Raw genomic sequence first — 19,673 nt, forward strand, 5'->3', positions numbered from 1 at the left:
ATGAGCTCTGGTTGAGCAGGTCAGCAGAGATGGAGACCTGCTGGCTGGGAACAGTGGCCTGTAAGGATTAATAAATAATACAGATACCACTTCATAAATGTTCTTGCTGGTACTGAACAATCCATTCAGGTCTTCATGCTTTTCAATAGAAGGCCTCCCCTTCCTTGCAGGAGTATCCACTGACCCCCAGTCTACAAAAGCACAAAGGAAAAAATCTCTCAAAACCACCTGTGTCATAGAGCTGCCCCAGAGGACAAACTCAGCATTTTGAGGGAATAAAAGGGAAGTAGTCAGTGGTAAATGGTAATGGCTGGGGAAGGCACTGGCAAACCACCCCGTATTGAGTCTGCCAAGAAAACGCTGGAGGGTGTCACCCCAAGGGTCAGACATGATCCGGTGCTTGCACAGGGGATACCTTTACCTTTACCTTTAGTCAGTGGCCTACTATTGGAAGAAGTAGAAAAAGATGAATAACCTCTCTCTTTCAGCATGGGAAGGAGAATCCACATTTATTCATCTATCTTCCTGTTCATGTGCAAAGAAGAGTTGGTTTTTATACCCTGTTTTTCACTACCTGAACTATTCTCAAAGCAGCTTACAATCACCTTCCTTTCCCCACAACAGACACCCTGTGAGGGGTTGAGAGAGCTCTGACAGGACTGCCTTGTGAGAACGGAACAATCAGGACTGTGACTAGCCCAAGGTCACCGAACTGGCTGCATGTAGACAAGCAGGGAATGAAGCCTGGCTTGACAGATTAGAAGCTGCCACTCTTAACCACTACAGGGATGTCTAAATTAAAAAAAAAACACATAACAGCTTCTTGTTGTGATGGTCAGAGCAGGCTATGTAGCTAAGCAGTCCAGCAGTTCCTTGGGCAGCACAATAAGAAGGGTTCCAACACTCTGTAGAGTGTTATTTTGCTCTTGGCTTGTAGCATGAGACAAGGTACCAGGCTTGGCTAATGCCTGCCATCCCCTCTCAGACGCATGTGACTGGTTGAGCCCTAAGTATTATTGGAAGCCCAGAAGAGATCTGGTTTGCTCCCGGCAGCACAGGAAGTGGCTGGCAAGCAGGATGCACCTATGATTCCCTCCTAACCCCGTGCTGAAGCAAGCAAGCCTGGGGCACAAAATCCTGAAGCAGCACTAGAAGGGATCTAAATCATTGTTCCTTCCTATCTTTGTCTTGCTGCCTTCCCCACCCCTTTCCAGTCCAGTTCACCTCCAGTACAGACTGAGCTCAAATGCTTCAGAACAATGGAGTGCAGCAAGGAACCGCGAGGGAGGCAGGTCCCCTAACTTTTACTCATTTTATGTTAGTAATAGACAGCTCCAACCACTTTACAATTGAATAGTAGAACACATCAATAAATGCACAAAGATTTCTTGCCACATTTAATTTATAGCTGTCCCAAGCTATCTGGGAAGGCAAAACTATCCCACAACATTGGCCTGTGTGATATGCGTGTGTGTGGAGGGGACTAGATGCTCTCTCCCATCTAGACATGGCATGTAGAGCTGAATTAAAACAGAGAAATAGCACACTATCTAAGGACAATATTTGAACCATATTGTCAGCTACTGAAATTACCCACTTTGAAACCCTTTTAAGAATCTTTTGTAAAGATAGGAACAGCACTCCTACTGGTGGGCAACACACTACAAACCCAAATTGCAAGATTGCCCTACACTTCATGCCGCTCGAGTATGCCAGCTTCAAAGCTGTCTCCTGGTGCTCCTTTTAAAGGCCTGCTGAATTACAATTATTATTTGTTGTTAGAGGGCTTTTAACATCCTTCCTGAATGCTCCTAAAATGACTGGATGGCTTTTACTGTAGCCAACTGCATTAAGGCTAATTTGTTATAGTTACAACTACAGCTTCATACAAAACATCCCACTGCACTGACAAGCGAGAGGATGAAGTTTTAAATAAGGAATGTTAGAACTGCAAAAGAGACAATGAAAATTTGTCAAACACATTACATGCACATTTCTTATATTGATCATTCTGCATTTAGTGACTGGGTACGCTTTTAATGCAGATTAGATTTCATCTCAGTTTCTTGCTGGTCACCAGAGTCCCTCAGGAAGGGAGTCTGAAGAGCTGCTCAGTTTGCAGATAACAAAAAAAAAATATTCAGGATTGTGAAAACAGAAGCCATCTGTGAAAAACTCCAGGAGGATTACTCTAAACTGGGTGACTGGCCAACAATATGGCAAATGAAATTCAGTGTTTGTGATGGGATCATAATGGAGAGCTCAATGAAAATGCTGAGTCAGCATCCAGCTGATGTACAAAAGCGAAATTCTGTGTTAGAGATTATCATGAAAGTGACTGAAAAGACAAATCCAAATATTATAATGCCCCTGTATCACATATCTATGTTGCGGTCTTATTTGGAATACAATGTCCAGTTTTGGACACCATATCTCAAAAATGCCATTGAAGAGCCGAAAGAAGAGGGTAACTAAGATGATTAAAGGGTTGGATCACCTCCCCTGTGAGGAGAAAATGAAGAATCTGGGACTTTTCAGGTCACAAAAATAATGACTGGGGGAAGGTAGGGTAGAGAGAAAAGACAGAAGTTTATTAAATTATGCATAAGGCATGGATAATACTAGAACTCCACAGCAGCCAATGAAATTGATGGGCTGTAGATTGAGAATGTACAAAATGAAGTACTTCTTTACTTGATGAGTAGTTAAAATGTAAAAGACATTGACAGAGTATGGCGACTAAAGTGGGTAGTAAATTAGTGAATACCAGTTCTGGGAGGACATCAGGGGATGGCCTTTATTCCTCCTCATGGACCCTCCATAGTAAACAGGATGACGGACTAGATGGACCACAGATCTGACACAGCAGGGCTGTTCTTATGTTGTTTCTGTTCTCTAGTCAAACACATTACATGCACATGGCAAATATAAAACCTGAGCAGACTATTGTTTCTGCGCCAGTACTCATGCTTGGCATGTCATCAACGTGCTGTTTTTTCCGCATTAATGCACTGAACAGATAGCATGGAACACTGCTAAGCACATAATTTAAATGTGCTGTATAATGAAAGCATAGTTCTTGGTGTCTCAGCCTTTTGGCTAAGATCAAGTGTAGTTTTTGGCTAAATGAGTTAAAATGTTAGAATAAGAGTGCACAGTGAAACAAATCTCCCATGTTTGATCTCCTGACATTACGTTATGCAAAAGCAGCTATGGGGGCACTGTGAACTGGGCTAGAGTAATAGTTCTGGGAAAGTAGGGTGAGCTGTTCCTTCCCCCTGCACCATTACCACCAGATCTCTCCCCATTCTCTAGAAGCACTGTATTTACCTAAAAGACAAACAACCCTGAATATAAGATCAGGTGGTGAAGGTGTCACATTATACACAAAAATGTTATTATTGTTGTATATAACTGTGTGATTCTAAGTTTCTCACACACATATTTTTCTTCTTGGTAGCACACCTGTAAAAACACAAATCTTCCTCTTGGTAAATACAGTATTTGCTCTGCTGGACCACACACACACACAATTTCACTTGTTTTAAAACATTTTCCTTGTAGGTGACATGACAAACAGAAGGATTAGATTGTAACAGTAGCCGTCAAAGAAAAAATACAGTGGAGAAAGGGACCTAAAGGCACTAGTAGACATGATAGCATTCCCAGGTCCAACCTGGAAATGTCACCACCATTATGTATCCTTAATTTGAAAATGCTGCAAGTCCCTTTCCCCATAACTGTTTTAGCACTTGAAAAATGAGGAAGAGGATACAGGGGAGTGACCACGCTGCAAGCAGCATTCTAAGATCTTCTGCATTAAGCTCTTCTTATGTATGTTATTATGTAAACCGCCCTGAGCCCCCAGGGAGGGCGGTATATAAATATAATAAAATAAATAAATAAATAAAAGTATGGCAGCATATAAGAACCTATGCCATGCAATGGTTATCTCAAGACTAGACTTTGTAATTCACTCTAAACCATACTGCCCTCGAAGCTGATCCAGAAACTCCAGCTTGTCCAGAATGCTACGGCACGAGTCCTTACCGGGACTTAATGGAGAGCCCACATCACACCAGTGCTCCCCCAGCTGCACTAGCTCCAGATAAGAGACCAGATCAGGTTCAAGGTTTTGGTGCTAACTTTCAAAACCCTTAATGGTCTGGATCCCCTGTACTTACGTAACCGCCTCTTTCATTGTACCTCCCCAAAGAGCACTAAGATCCAATAACCAGCACTTATTAAACTAGCCTCAAATACAGCTAGGGCTTTTTTGGTTCTAGTGCCAACCTGGTGGAACGCTTTCCCGGATAAGATCAGGGCCCTCTGGGACCTTCAACACTTTTAAAGAGCCTGCAAGACAGAGCTGTTCTGCCAAGTCTATGGTTGAGGCCAGGAAATTAACATTGAGACAATGTGGCCTCCCTCCTCACAAAACCAGTAATGCACCATCCTCAAAACAACTGCCCGACAGAAATGAAGTTTCCCTTCACAAGACCCAAATAGAGGCAGTTTAATAAGTTAGTAATATAATTTATTTGGAATGTTTTTTATACATTATTATCAATGTAACCTTATTACATGTACATGCCTGGTGTTACCTGCCTTGAGCCAAACAAGAAAGGCGGGTTATATATATAAAAGTTATCACTGTATTATTAAATCACTAGTATATAACTATAACAAATCAATCTTTGTACCCAGGACCTCAGTTTGACATACTAAATAATTAATTCTGAAAGCAGATTTGAGATAAGAGTTGGCAGCTGCTACGGATAAACCACGACACGGGTGGCTTCTGCTGCTCCATGATAAATCCAAAGAAGGAACAGTGTGAATTGGTCACGTTTAAAAGGTTGTTTTTTAAATTACTATTTTCACTGCTTCACAACTTGATTTGCAGTTAGCATAAGTATCACATTTGTGGGTCACAACATCTATTATATACAAACTTTAAAAAAATCTTTGTTCATAGAATCGTAGAGCTGGCAGGGATCTCCAGGGTTGTCTAGTCTAACCCTCTGCAGAATGCAGGATATTCCCAACTACCTGTCCACACACAGTGACCAAAATTCCATGCCCAGATGATGGTTCCCCTCCCCCCCAACCCCCCACCCCAAATCCCTGGCCAGTTTAGCCTGGAGGAAATTTACCTTCCGATCCCAAATTGGTGATCAGCATTTCCCTGGGCATCCAAGAAAGGACCACATGAACCAAGCACTGACACAATCCCTTCTGCCCACCCACTCACAATCTGTCTAAGTTCACAGAATCAGCATTACTGTCCAATGATTATCTAGCCTCTGCTTAAAACCTTCCAAAGAAGGAGAACCCACCACATCCCAAGGAAGCCTGTTCCACTGAGGAACCGCTGTCAAGAACTTCTTCCGGATGTTTAGCCTAAAATTCTTTTGAATTAATTTTATCCCACTGGTTCTGGTCCGATGTTCTAAGGCAACAGAAAACAACTCTACTCCATCATCTATATGACAGCCCTTCAAGTACTTGAAGATGAATATCATATAACCTTAGTTGTATTCTCTCCAGGCTCCTTCAATCTTTTCTCATACATCTTGGACTCCAAACCACTCACCATTTTCATTTCCCTCCTCTGGATGCGCTCCAGTTTGTCTACATCCTTCTTCAGTTGTGGTGCCCAAAACTGAATATAGTACTCTGAGGTCTAACCAGAGCAGAGTAAAGTGGTACTATTACCTCACGTGGCCTGGACACTATACTTCTTTTGATACAATCCAAAATCCCATTCGCCTTTTTAGCCACCAAGTCACACTGCTGATTCATGTTCAGTGTATGGTCTGCTAAGACCCCTAGATCCTTTTTGCACATACTACTGCCAACACAGTCTCCCCCATCAATAATGACACATTTAACTTTTCCTACCTAAATACAGAACTTTACATTTATCACTATTGAAATTCATTTTATTCATTTTAGCCTAGTTTTCCAGCCTGTCAAGAGCATCCTGGATCCCGATTCTGTCTTCTGCTGTCTTGCTACCCTTTACCCTTCCCAATTTAGTATCATCTGCATCTGCAAATGTAATAAGCACCCCCTCTATTCCTTTGTCCAAATCATTTATAAATATGTTGAACACAGGGCCCAAGACAGATCCCTGAGGCACTCCAATTGTCACTCCCCTCCAAGAGGATGATGAAACAAGCACCCTTTGGGTGCGATCTGTCAACCAGTCATCTATCCCCCTCACCACAACAGGATCCATACCGCAATTTACCAACTTGTCAACCAGAACAGCATGTGGAACCTTATCAAAAGCTTTATTTAAATAGAGATAAACTATATCCACAGCATTCCCTTGATCTAGCAATCCAGTAACTTTTTCAAAAACAAGGGTAAGGTTAGTCTGACATGACTTCTTCTTGAGAAAGCCATGCTGATTTTTCTATATATTTGAAGCATGTTCTATATATTTGAACATTAGTTGACTGGGCTCAAATCTCACTTTCTACCTGCCAATGTGGTATTTCCAATGGCAGCTAGGAAAGGCCAAACTGTATAATTTTCTTCCTCCCATTTCAGATTCCTACACTGCACTCAGTATTGTTCCTGGAGAGGGGGAGAATGACCCCCCCACACAGGGAAGCATTTCACAAAGTGCAGGTTGCTACAGCAGAAAGGGGATGACAGGAGAGTTCTAATATGTGATCAAACCTCCACTTGTGGTATTTTGATTCAATCCTAATTCTGTAACACTTTTGCTCATGGAACCTCATAATAGAGACAGACTTGATGTCTGTTGACCCCTGGGAAAAAAAGGCTTTGTAAGAAATTATTATTCTAGCACTGCATTATAATGTGTATATCACAGTACAAAAATATCCTAGCTTCTGCAAAGTAGGCTCACAGATACAAACACCAGATGTGTGGGGGTGGATAGAGACCATTTTGAATGGAATGGAGAAACTGTTTCACAGGCATTCTTCAGGGTAAAAAGAAGCTCTGTTAACACAACTTGAGGGAATAAGGACTTTTCACAATGGTAAAGAATTTTGGTCATTGCCCCCATTCCAGAAAAAGTAGTAGTATTGCATGAGGGAAAATGACTCTACTTTGAAACTAAATGTGATAAATGCAACAAAATTTTTAACATGAGTTTGGATTTAGCTTCCCACGAACATTTGTCCTCCAAAGAGGCACACACATATATTGACGTAGTTCATTGTTAACAAACATTAGAGGAATAAGGTCAAGGGATATTCAGGCTTGTTGTGCTACCCTCCCCTTTGCACCAGCTCAGAGATGAGAGCTCATTTTTTCTAGGTAACCACAATTACCACCGAGGAGGCTGAGGGAGGACATGACTGCTCTCTTCAAGTATTTGAAAGGCTGTCACTTTGAGGAGGGCAGGGTGTTTTCTTGTTGACAACAGAAGATAGGACTCACAATAATGGGTTTAAATTATGGGTGGAAAGGTACCAGCTGGGTATTAGGAAATAAATATACAATAAGAGTAGTTCAGCAGTGGAACCAGCCACCTAGGTGAGCTCTTCCCCCCCTCCACCCCCAAGCAGTCTTCAAGCAGTGGCTGGAGGAGCACTTGTCAGTGATACTTTAGGCTGATCACGCATTGCCCAGAGGCTGAACTAGATAACCTGTATACGCCCTTTCCAACTTTATGATTCTAATTCTCCCCCTCAAACGAGAATTAAGTGAGAATTTGAAACTCTGATTCAGAAAAAGGAAAACAAGCTATACTTTTGTGGTTCAGATGTACCCACAAGCTATCATTACACATCGAAACAGACACTATTCATCATTAAGCCATGTGCAAAAGGAAAACAGAGCTGATTCTGACACATTCATTTCTACTGTGAGAAGCAAATTTCTTACATTAAGCAAAGCTACGTGGCTCAATAATTACAGCATCAGAGTGCGAATTTCTTCTTTTTATGCTTTAGCTGTCGATTGGTGGAGCAGGTTGTCCTCTCAGCCAATACACTGCTGTAGGTGCCGCTGGACTTTTTGCCTTGTTTATAATATTTCCACTCTTGGTGAATGATGGCAATAGTTTTGGCCGTGTGGATAGTCAATCACTGGTTTCTAAGGTCTTTCTCCATCTGTTTAAGCCATGTTTTCTTTGGTACCAGTCACTGGATCTTCTATTCAGTTGGTCGTACTCCCTAGAATAGTTTATGAGGCAGATTTGTTCTTTAATTTGTGGATGGTTGTCACATTTTGTCCAAATTGTCTCATTTTGATTATAATTACATATACACAGAAGCTGCTGCAGGAATCACATTCGGAAGGTCTTGAGTTTGTTTATGTCAGGTTTTAGTAAAGACCATGTTTCTGATCCATATAGGAGGATTGGCAGGATCAGTGTCTGGAAGAAATGAACTTTGGTCTTGAGGCACCATTTGAAAGAGGCAAATGTTGATGTGGCTTGGCTAATCCTATTGCGAGCTTCAGTGGTAGATGACACTTTCTTTTCTTGCACCAATGAGCCAAAGTATTTAAATTCTTTGATTTTCTCAATTTGGATTCCACTGAGGCATACTTCTAATTTGGCAAGCCAGATTTGATTCTGCACTCCCCCGCATGCAGCCAGCTGAGTGACCTTGGGCTCGCCACAGCACTGATAAAGGTGTTCTGACCGAGCAGTGATATCAGCGCTCTCTCAGCCTCACCTACCTCACAGGGTGTCTGTTGTGGGGAAAGCTGCTTTGAGCCTCCTTCAGGTAGAGAAAAGCGGCATATAAGAACCAACTCTTCCTCTTCTACTCTTCTTCTTTTCCATTCTTCAATGATTTTATTGCGCTTATTAGTTCAATGAGAGTTGGCTCAGTGCTGATGAATATATTTTCTGGCAACTCAATTACTGGTGGTTTTGGTGGTGGTCCCTGAGCTGCATCATGGTTGTAGAATTGGTTAAAGAATTCTTTACATCGCTGCAGGTGTTTGGTAGTAGATCTCACAAAAGTACTATCTTCTTTCTTAGTATTATCATTTGTTGACTTTTACCACTTGGGGCTACACCTAACAGTAAGTCACCACTTGTGTTTGAACAGCTTACACAGAAAATATATTAGACTTTTCCTTTTTGACATTTGCTCATTCTAACATGTTCCTATATTTATTTTTCCAGGATTTCCCTTCACCACACAGCTATACCTTATAATTGGTTTTAGATAAGAGTTAATTATTCAATAATATTGACCACTGAGGAAGACCCAATAGGCTTGAAAGGCATTTGGTCTCTTCATGTGCAGCTAGATCTATATAGTTGAGAGTGAGTAAGGGGAGGGGAGGCAGCGCTTGCCACGGGAGGCGGAGACGGCTAGGGGAGACGAGCTGCCTCTGTCCGGCACAAGTGCTGCCTCCCCTCCCGTGGCTTGCTCACTCGCTCGCTTGGCCGGCAACCAGCCGCTCTCATTGCATGGAAGGGATTTGGCTGGGGCCAGGTGTGGCGCGATGAGGAGGCTGGCTGGAGGAGAGTCTCTGGCCGCTGCCATCACCTGCTCTGGCCACCACCATGGCCCCGCCCACCTAAGTAAGCGCCACCTCCAGATTCTTGTGTGCCTGTGCGCCGGTACGCGTGCACATACCACGCGCACAGGCCAACCCTGCCGCCGTTGGGGCCACGGCTTGAAGGCTGTTGAGTACCGCTGTTGTAGAAAAATATAAATGAGCCAAACATGTTGACTTTGAGCAGTACTGAAGACTGAACAAACAGGTTAGACAGAAGACAGATTGCAAACAGTGCCCTTTAAATACACAACCCTACTACTGAGGCTAGTTACCCCATTAAAGTAAAACTTTGTTACATGGTCTTTTGAATTTTAAACTGCTTTCACCCCCACCCCAATTGCAGCTATAATGCCAAGCAATTGTTAACGTGCATTTTCCCCAGTTCTGCTGCACTGTTTTCCAAGCAGGCTCAGTACCACTCTTTTCTGAAAGATCATATTCAGAGAATTTTTGTAAGTGTGGAAGATACTGATTTCCATACCTCCTCACCCACATCATGGGACCTCTTTCTCTCCCCCTCTTTTGGGCTTTTGTTATTATAAGAATCACTGGGGAGAAAAGCAAGGTATAAATGAAGTAAAAAAAAAAAACATACTTCAGAATATGATCTTTCAGGGCAGAGTGGTATTGAGCAGACTTGGGAACCTTATATATATATATCTGTCAGGTGGAATGGGGTCTAGGACAAACTTGGGCACTGCAAATGTTACCATTTTTAAAATACTGGTAAAATGTAAGAACACTGAAAACATAATGTACATTTTCATGCTTCCTGCCCCACTCTTCTGTGGTTGCTCCAAGCATACAGTTCTATGCTATCCATTGTTAACATTAAACAGATTGTCTTTTCAGTGGGGTTCACAAGACCACATCACACACTCAGTTCAAACTCCCACTAAAAGGATACCCCTGCTTACTAGACCATATCCTATATTGTGATTAAAGGAGGCCATGAATAGGAAAAAAATAATCCACATAAGGGAAGTAGCATTTTAGTTAGTAGCACCCTTAGTTGCCTATTCAAGAACGTTACAACAGATCTACATTGATAGATCAAGAAATTCAGCAGCCATTCCTATATTTACAAGGGACTACTGCGGAACTTCAGTATCAGAACATTGTCAACACAATGCATTCCCCACCCTTAAATATATACACACTCAACTAGCAATTTGAAATTGACCTGACAAAAAGGTCTATAGGAGGGTACTGCCAATTTGTGGAGAAACTGAATTTTGAAAAATGTGGCAAATGTATGGCAAAAACCTAGTGAAGGTTACACTTTTTAGCTTAATAGCCCCGTAAGTCATTTAAATAGCCCATAATTCAAGGCTGGATGCCGCTGACTCAAGGATTCCATGAGGATGAAAAGATGCCTTAGGCCTTAACAGGAAGGTAGTAAGCAACTGCAAGAAGATATATAACCTTTCCACTTAACTACATGCAACTCTGAGTGAAGGATTATCTGTAGCAAAATGATATTTGTGTCCTCTCCTTCCTTTCTAAGAGTTCAAAATGGCAATTTTGTCACACAAACCCCTCAGTGAGTTAGTGTAAGTAGAGCAATAACGTGGCCAGGTCAGCTGTATAGTTAAGCAGGAGCCTGTATGCATCACTTGACACCAATGTTAAGTAAATAGGAGTGGGAGGTTCTTCCTTTACCTGCTTCTTAACACATGCTTCCCAAGTGACAGCACTGTACATGGGGGGGGGGGGGGTTACGGCTTGGAAGTTATACATTCTTTTTTAGAGCACTGCACACTGTGTCACAAATCACAAATGCACACCACTAGTAACAAGTAAGAACTTCAGTGCCTGAAGACATTTCAAATTCTTTGAAGTCTGACATGAAGGATGCATAAAGACAAATTAAGTCCATTCATCTTTTAACAAGGAAAAGTTTGTATACCCTAATACAGCTTTAGAAACGTGCCATTTTGTGAATTGAAGCTATAAATAATATAGATTTGTGTGTCTTTCATTTAGAACAGGATACACTTACTTAAAAAAAACTCTTTAATACAGTAATATACACTTTAGGGGGTTCAGACAATTTCAAAGAACAGTGATATAATTAAAAAGGGAGGGAGGCTTAAAATCTTGATATTCTTAGCTTGCAAGTGCTTAAGAAAGTAACATGCATTGATCTGCAATAAGCCTAGATTCCCTCAATGAACTAGGCCAATATACTTGCAGTTATCTTTCAGGAATGTTTCCAACCACAATATAAAGATTTCATAAGATAAAGAGTCCCTTAGTAAGCCATTCTTAAGGTTAATTGTCCTCACTATTCAAAGTTCTTCTTAAATTAAAGTAATGACGGTGAAAGAGAGCCCCAAAGCCATTGAGCATAGTTTCCTGTGTCACAGTAATTAACATATCAACACTGCACCCTATGGATTGATTCATGTAAGTCATGTCTGAATGTACTGCTGTGTCTGGCAAAAAGATGTCCATTGAACAGACATCTCCAGAAACTCACGTAAGCATGCCAAGCCACATGCTACAAGAAAGAAAAAAAACCCTATCCATAGCACTGAAAAATGGTGGATGGCAGCCCAGTCTTGTGGGTGGATAATATAAGCAAATTTGCCAGAGAAAAGTCAAGAGGCAACCTCCAAGTTAGGAACCAGATAGTAATTCCTTCCTAACAGCTAAAAAGACTAACATGGATAATGTAATTCTTTCTTGTTAATCTATAAGGGCCATTTTACATGTTAAATCCAGAAGCAGCCTTCCTGTGAGTACAACTACTTGCCTTAATGTTCAGTTTGAATTCCAGATGTACCTAATTAAGAATGATTCAAACAACTCGACATAGACATAAGCAATTCTGATCTGACCTAACTCATATATACACCCCAACTTCTGTGCACAAATGCAGCATCCAGTCAGAGACAGGGCCAGCAGCATCCATAGCCTTTTCCAACTATCACAGTCATAAGAACAACTACTGCCTCCTACATACAGTTCCCAAGGAGATCTTAGGCTACTCATAAACACAAATTGTGGGGTTCAATATCAAGTAAAGGCCATAGCATTCTATGTAACGGGTCAATTCACTTCAGGAGATGTTTCAGTGCCATGTACTGATGAGAAAAGCTCATATGATCAATGCACCATACAATACTTAGAACCTAGACTTTAAAACAAGCAGCAGTCAATCACCTTGTGAACTGGCTGCAAAGCAGTCAGCCTGTTAAGTCCTAACAGAAAACAGGCAATCCAGACCTCAGTTTTAGGGTGCTGAAAGAGCCAGTTTGGTGTAGTGGTTAGGAGTGCAGACTTCTAATTTGGTAAGCTGGGTTTGATTACCTGTTCCTCCTCCACATGCAGCCAGCTGGATGGCCTTGGGCTCACCACAACATTGATAAAGCTGTTCTGACTGAACAGTGATATCAGGGCTCTCTCAGCCTCACCTATCTCACAGGGTGTCTATTGTGGGGAGAGGAAAGGGAATGTGACTATAGGCCGCTTTGAGACTCCTTTGGGTAGAGAAAAGCGGTATATAAGAACCAACTCTTCTTCTACTGTGGATGAGAACTGACTGCAACACGAAAACTACTGGTGCACAGTTAAGGTACCTTTCTTCCCCGATAATCAGGTGCAATAAGGAAAGTACGTGAGAATATGAAGTACGTGAGAATATGAATGCACTGAATTAATTCAAAATTATCTCAGTTTAAAAGAGGAATCCTATAACACCTTAAAGACTAACAGATGTTTGAACCCATCAAATCTTCTGTAAGATTGATTTGATGTGGATTACTATTGATGATGGTAATCCACACCTTACGCTCTGCGAGTGACAATTTATTGGTCATCCCTGGCCCCAGGGAAGCATGCTTGGTCTCAATCAGGGCTAGGGCCTTCTCGGTCCTGGCCCTGACCTGGTGGAATGAACTCCTGGGGGAGCTACGGGCCCTGACGGAGCTTTCAGCATTCTGCAGGGCCTGCAAAACACAGCTCTTCCACCAGGTCTACAGTTGAGTCTGGGGGCAGTGAGGAAGATCCCTGGTGTTAAGTAGCAACGTTAGTTATCTTGACCCTCCTTCCTCTCCCCTCTAGCAGTAGAATTGGGTCAGGGTGATTTTCTGCCATGTTGTCTGTTCAATGTGTTTTTGTGTCCACTGCGCTCTGTGTCCTAAAAAGGGGTTTGGGGGGGTTTTAATGGGATTTTTTATTGGATGCTTGTAACCCGGCACAAGCCAGCTTTGGAAGTAGTGGGGAATAAATTAAATAATAATAATAATAATAATAATAATAATAATAATAATAATAATAATAATAATAATAATAATAATAATAATAATAATACTGATGGTTCTTTTAAAATGAATTTTAAAGTGAAAGATCATGCCCGGGGGAAAATAAAAAATCAGCAGAAATCTTTCACGAGATTTCATTAAGACATTAGCAAAGACATACATTTTCATTAAAAGTCAAACAGCCCAGATCTCTTAAACCTACTGAAACAATGCTGAAACCTTTTAGCAACTTCTCTCTCCATCTCAATTCACAGCCACCTTTCATAAGAACATAAAAAGAGCCCTGCTGGATCGGACCAGTAGTTCATCTAGTCCTGCATCCTGTCTGACACAGTAGTCAACCTGTTTCTCTGGATGGCCAACACCAGGGTATAGATGCTGAGACCTTCCCATGATGTTGCCTCCTGGCTCTGGGATTCACAGGTTCAGTGCCTCCGAACATGGGGGTTCCCCTCAGTCACCATAGCTAGTAGCCACTGACAGACTTATCCTCCATGAATGTTTCTAATCCATTCTTAAAACTGCTTGTTCCTGTGGCCATCACTATGTCCTCTGGCAGCAAATTCCATATTTTAATCACTTATTTATGTTATTAGTAATAATGTCCATTGTGTGGAAAAATACAACAGGCTATAGAAAACTATTTGGAGATAGGATCTGATTCAAAAAATGGCACACTTTAGCTATTAATATATGGAACAGTAAGAGATCTCACCACAATATATATATATATATATGTATGTATGTATGTATGTATATATATATATGTATATATATATATGTGTGTGTGTGTATATATATATATATATATATATATATATATATATATATATATATATATATATATATATATATATATGTGTGTGTGTGTGTGTATATGTATATATATATATATATATATATATATGTGTGTGTGTGTGTATATATATATATATATATATATATATATATATATATATATATATATATATATATATATATATATATATATATATATATATATATATATATATATATATATATATATAGTGAAAAGGAAGGGTTTGACATTTCAACATTGAAGATTAGTATGTCAACTGATACATGTGACTGAGAACACAGATGATGATTGATTTATTTCATTTATATACCACCTGTCGCCTCAGCTGGAGCCCAAAGTGGTTTACTTCATTCTCTTCTATTCAATGTTATCATCACAACCACCTTGGGAAGTAGGCTAGGCAGCCATATGCAGATAACTGGCTCAGAGAGGCATTCATGGAGGTTGTATGAGGGTGTGATGTCAGTGGAGCACGTTAGGCCCCCTTTCCCATATTCACAATACAGTTTCACTGAGTGTAACTGGGCGCAAGACTCGTACTGGGAGACTCCCTGTAATGGGTGTCTGGTGTGGAAACAGGCAAGCAATTCCCACTCCTCATTTATGCAACTTGCACAGTGATGGCTGGAGGAGAAAGGTTGTGCCATGTCTTTTTCCACCTGCTGCACTATTGATGTAACATGTCCCAAGATGGTGTTACAGTGGTTGTCGTTGGTAGCGGTGGCCAGAGTTCTGGTAGCAGCAGCAGTGCTAACATGGGAAGAACTGAGAGGGTAAATGAGGCAGCAGGTGGCATTAGCAGCTGGTAGTGACTGCAGATAAAGGCCTCCCCTCCCTCCCAGCACATGAGACGGAGACTCCTTGGGATAGCAGGTCCCCCAACCCCTTTAGGCAGGGTCACCCTGGCCACTTCTCTCCAGACCACAGCAGCAATGACACCCTCTGCTGTGATCATCGAAGGGGGAGGGGTGCGGAATCTGGAACAAGAGCCTCAATTGGTCTTAAGTGGGGGATATTCCACCAACCATAAAAAGGCAGTCTGGTTTTGTCAGCAATAGATGGGCAGATCCCTTGTGCTGCTTTTTCCCTATTGGTCAAATATCCCCCACTCAGGGCCAATTGCCTCCTGTTTTAAGAAGTGAGTTGTTGACCAGTACGTCTACCATTTTATGTAGCAGTAGTAGTAGGAGTCCCACTTTCTCACTGGGACTCAAGGAGGATTGCACAAAGTGAGTCAATACAATCAACAGGATGCGACATTCAATAAACAAGGAAATAGGATTAGGGCTTTGCAACCCACCAGTACAGAAACAAATAATAAATGTTAACATAAAATTAAATGACAAATCCTACTATATACAATACTATGGACCACAGTCCCTAATAATTTATCCAAGTAACTTTATCAATCATTTTGTACAGCGCTACCCAACTGCCTACATAGAAAAGCCCTCATTAATAATTCAGTTTTGCATAGTTTGCAGAAAGCCAGGAGAGTGGGAGCCTTCAAGAAGCAGTATGGTATACAGGCTAAGAGTGACAGACTAATACTTGGGAAATCCAGGTTCAAATCCCCACTCGTGCAATCAAAGCTTGCTGGGTGACCTGGGCCTGTCATATTCTCTCAGCCAAATCTACCTCATGGGATTATTGTGAGAATAAAACGGATGAAAGAAAACAATGTAAGACTGAGTCACCACTGGGGATAAAGGGGGTCAAAATTAATTTTAAACATTCTTAATCTCTCAGGCAGGCTGTTCCATAAGGTGGGGGCCACAACCGAGAAGGCATATGTACAAACCATTGTTGATTTTGCCCATTTGCAACTGGTACCTGCCCTTCTCAGATGACTGGAGCTGTCACGGTGAACCACAGGGGTAGAGATGGTCTCGCAGATATGAGGGTCTAAGGCCACAAAGGACATTGTGTGTGATAGCCAGTGGAGTGCGTGCCAATGAGATTAATATACATGCTCCATCTAATCTAGTTTCTAATGACAGCCAACTCTGAGTGTTCTGCACCAATTGGAAATTCCAAATGGATTTAGAGCTGGGGGGACCAATGTACAGCACTACACACTGATCTAGTTTCAGTGTTTTACCATGGTGTGAATCCAGGTGGTCAGATCAGCAATCCTTTAAAAAGCCCACCAGGCAAGAAAATTAAATTCCCAGCAATATTCAGACTTGTGGTTTGAGTGATACATTTGTGAAGCACTGCAAGAATGCTCCCTCAGCAGCTTCCTGAACAGTTCTAGGGAAACAGGACAGGCTCACCATCTTTCCAGAATGTCTCACTTCAACGGCACTTTTGTAAGTAGCTTTAAGGAGGAGGGAAAGAAGCAGCTGGCACCTCTGAGTTCGTTTGTGGCGCTGGAGAGAAGGAAAGGGCGGCGGTACCCGACCTCGCTTGGGCTCCACCCTCTGCCAACGCAAGAAGAGACCAGGGCGAATTCCAGTTGGAGCTCCATCCCTCCCAAGCTACGGAGGCAAAGGGCGGCCGGCACACCAGGGGAGACGCAGGGCGGGAGGGGCTGACCTTTCACAACCACACGAGGCGCTGACCCCGACCATGCCCGGACCCCTTCACCGAATCAGCCTCGCTCATGAGGCGCGCTCCGGCCGCGGAGCTTAGAAAAAACACAGCGGCGGCGGGGACGAAGAAGCCTCTTCCCCCGGCCGACTGAAACTTAGCAAAGTGCCGCCAGACCCCCTTCGTCAGCCTCTCCCGAGCGGGCAGCCCGTCCGCCGCAGGCTGGACCACAACCCCCGCCCGTCCCCGAACAGCCACAAAGGGGGAAAGGAGCTCGGTTACCCGCCCCGAGGCAGCTGCATCCCGCCGGGCCCGCTCCGAGCGCAGCTGCCAAAGCCAATGGGAGAAGCGACAGCCCCCACCGCAGCAGACCCGCCACATGCCGCAGCGAATCCCCGCCCCCAACTCGCTTGGCCCCGCCTGCAGGCGCCGAAGCCACGCCCACGGACTCTTTCGGCATTCGCGCGGGGCGAGGAGGAGATACGCCCGTCCAGCGGCCGCCTGTCACGCCCGCGCCTCCTCACGTCATATCTCAGAGCCCGGAAGGTGCCGCGAGAGGGCGCGCTCCTTCGCTCCGAGGAGCCCTTTTTCCTAGTATCGCCTGAGTCGGCAGTCGCGTTGTATGACGTCAGGGGCTGCCTCTGACCGTTCCTACACCTAGACTGTGGGAAAGGCTGGGCGAAGCGGCTAATTCTTTTTCTCAGCGCCTCCAGTGTACTTCCTGCTTTCTAGGCCGGGGTTGACCTGGTGGGCATTCTTATCGTTCCTTTTAGTCTCAGCTGGTTTCCCCAGCCAACACAGTGCAGCTAAGATAGGGTTTCAAGCGCAGGCCTCCTCCTTTTTCGCCTGTCCCCGACCTTTGGCCACCCTTGCCCTTTTTTTGCTCTTAACCAGTCCGTCAGATAATTGCTTCTGAATATTGTGATTTCTGATGACAGATTAGTGACTATTTCTTTCGTCAGGGGCTGACTTGTTCGTTCAATATAGACTAGAAGGACATTGTTTGTACATGATGGCAAATGTATAGAGAATGATGCACAAATTAATGAGCACACGGTGGAAAATCTAATATTAAGTCCAGTGATTGGGTTGCTTTTGGAGGTCAAAACTGGCATCTAGATTTGTTGCACAGTCTGGTTCCTGAGTGTGTGTCTATTACTTTTGCCACATAGGGATTGTTTCATAAGAATATAGAGTCTGTTGGATCAAACATAAGGTGACCAGATTATCCCACTTTTGGAGGGATATCTGAGGGTACCTGGCAAATTGTACTTATGTTGAAATTTAAAAATATATATTACAATACTATTTTTGTATTTTATGCATTCTATGAAAATTTTTGTTGCTACATATAGACCAAATTTTAATCAAGACCCCCCCCCCCCAGTCAATGGTGTCCCGCTTTACCAATGTTAAAATCTGGTCACCTTAATCAAGCAAGTGATCCATCTATTCCAGCATACTGTTCCATGCAGTGGCCAGCGAGTTGTTCTGGTGGGCCAGAGAAATGGCATTGGGGGCAAGGCTTTCCTCAGATATAGCCCACTAGCACTGGTATTCAGAGGTTTGCTGCCTCTGTTGTTACTGTGGCTAGGAGACACTGATGGGCTTATTCTTCATGAAGCTTTCTCACCCCCCTTTAAAAGCATCTGTGCTTGTGGCCTCTCAGTGAATTCCACAGTTTAATAATTTATTAAGTAAACAATTACTTTTTGTGTGTCCTGAATATTTGAATGTTCATTGTACTATATGGTGTATGAGAGTTACAATGTAAACTTTAGGCCTTGAGCCTAAAGAGAAGGTGGTATCTATCTAAATATAATAAATAAATATCAGGCTCTAAGACCCAAGGTCTGAGTCTAGGGTTGCTGTGCCCTCCAGCATATTTTCTTGGCTGTTTGCAGATAGAGTCCTGGCCACTGGGGGAGATGGGCTCTATCTCACTTTGCCCCTCTCTTCACTTCCTTGGAATCTGTCCCACAATTCTTGGTTATCCTGCTTCCTCCCTTTTAAAGGATTTCCTGTGAGCAGGGCAACCTTCAGTTCCTGTGAAGAAATGCACTTTTGGGTAGAGGGCTAACCTAAATAAAACCTTTACCAGGAGGTTGTTAGTTTTTCTCTCTGGACAGAGAATAGGCAGGCAAGGAAAAGTAAGTTCACTTGCTTTCCAAACTTAACACAGCTCAAATGCTAATACAGAGGAATTGTATTTACCCATTTCTTTTGAATCCATTGCTCAGTCTGGTGTTATGCTAAAATTATACTTGATAACATTTTCTAATTAATAAATACTCAATAACTTTTGATTTTGGTACTGGTTCTCCATTCCACAAAGACCTCCACCATCTTTGACATGTTTTTAAAAAAGGAGCACCAGGGGGGAGGCAGTCAGTTGGCAAGCTCCCAATTCCTCCCAGGACACACAAGGCAGTAAAATGTCCACATGATGACCAGGCACTGGGCAATGGGAGACAGAGAGGCAGGGCCTCAGAACTTGGATGGGAAGCTGGGAGTCTTGACCCTCCTAGCAGGCAATTCCTACA

The 19,673-nt window shown here is 42.7% G+C and overlaps 1 protein-coding gene across 3 annotated transcripts in view; it reads right to left on the reverse strand.

Annotated features, from left to right (window-relative positions):
* Positions 1-17,605, reverse strand: part of C2H11orf24 (chromosome 2 C11orf24 homolog) — a 35,824-nt gene extending 18,219 nt beyond the window's left edge. For 2 of the 3 annotated variants that reach the window (XM_077321319.1, XM_077321318.1), the window contains exon 1: positions 17,413-17,605. In XM_077321319.1, the coding sequence (XP_077177434.1) occupies positions 17,413-17,590 (178 nt within the window). In that variant the 5' untranslated portion in view covers positions 17,591-17,605. Of the gene's footprint in view, positions 1-16,874; positions 17,099-17,412 lie in introns of those variants that run through there. The other variant, XM_077321320.1, reaches the window with a different exon arrangement.
* Between the last annotated feature and the right edge of the window lie 2,068 nt (positions 17,606-19,673).

Source organism: Paroedura picta, chromosome 2 (assembly GCF_049243985.1).
Source record: "Paroedura picta isolate Pp20150507F chromosome 2, Ppicta_v3.0, whole genome shotgun sequence".
Lineage (NCBI taxonomy): Eukaryota > Metazoa > Chordata > Lepidosauria > Squamata > Gekkonidae > Paroedura > Paroedura picta.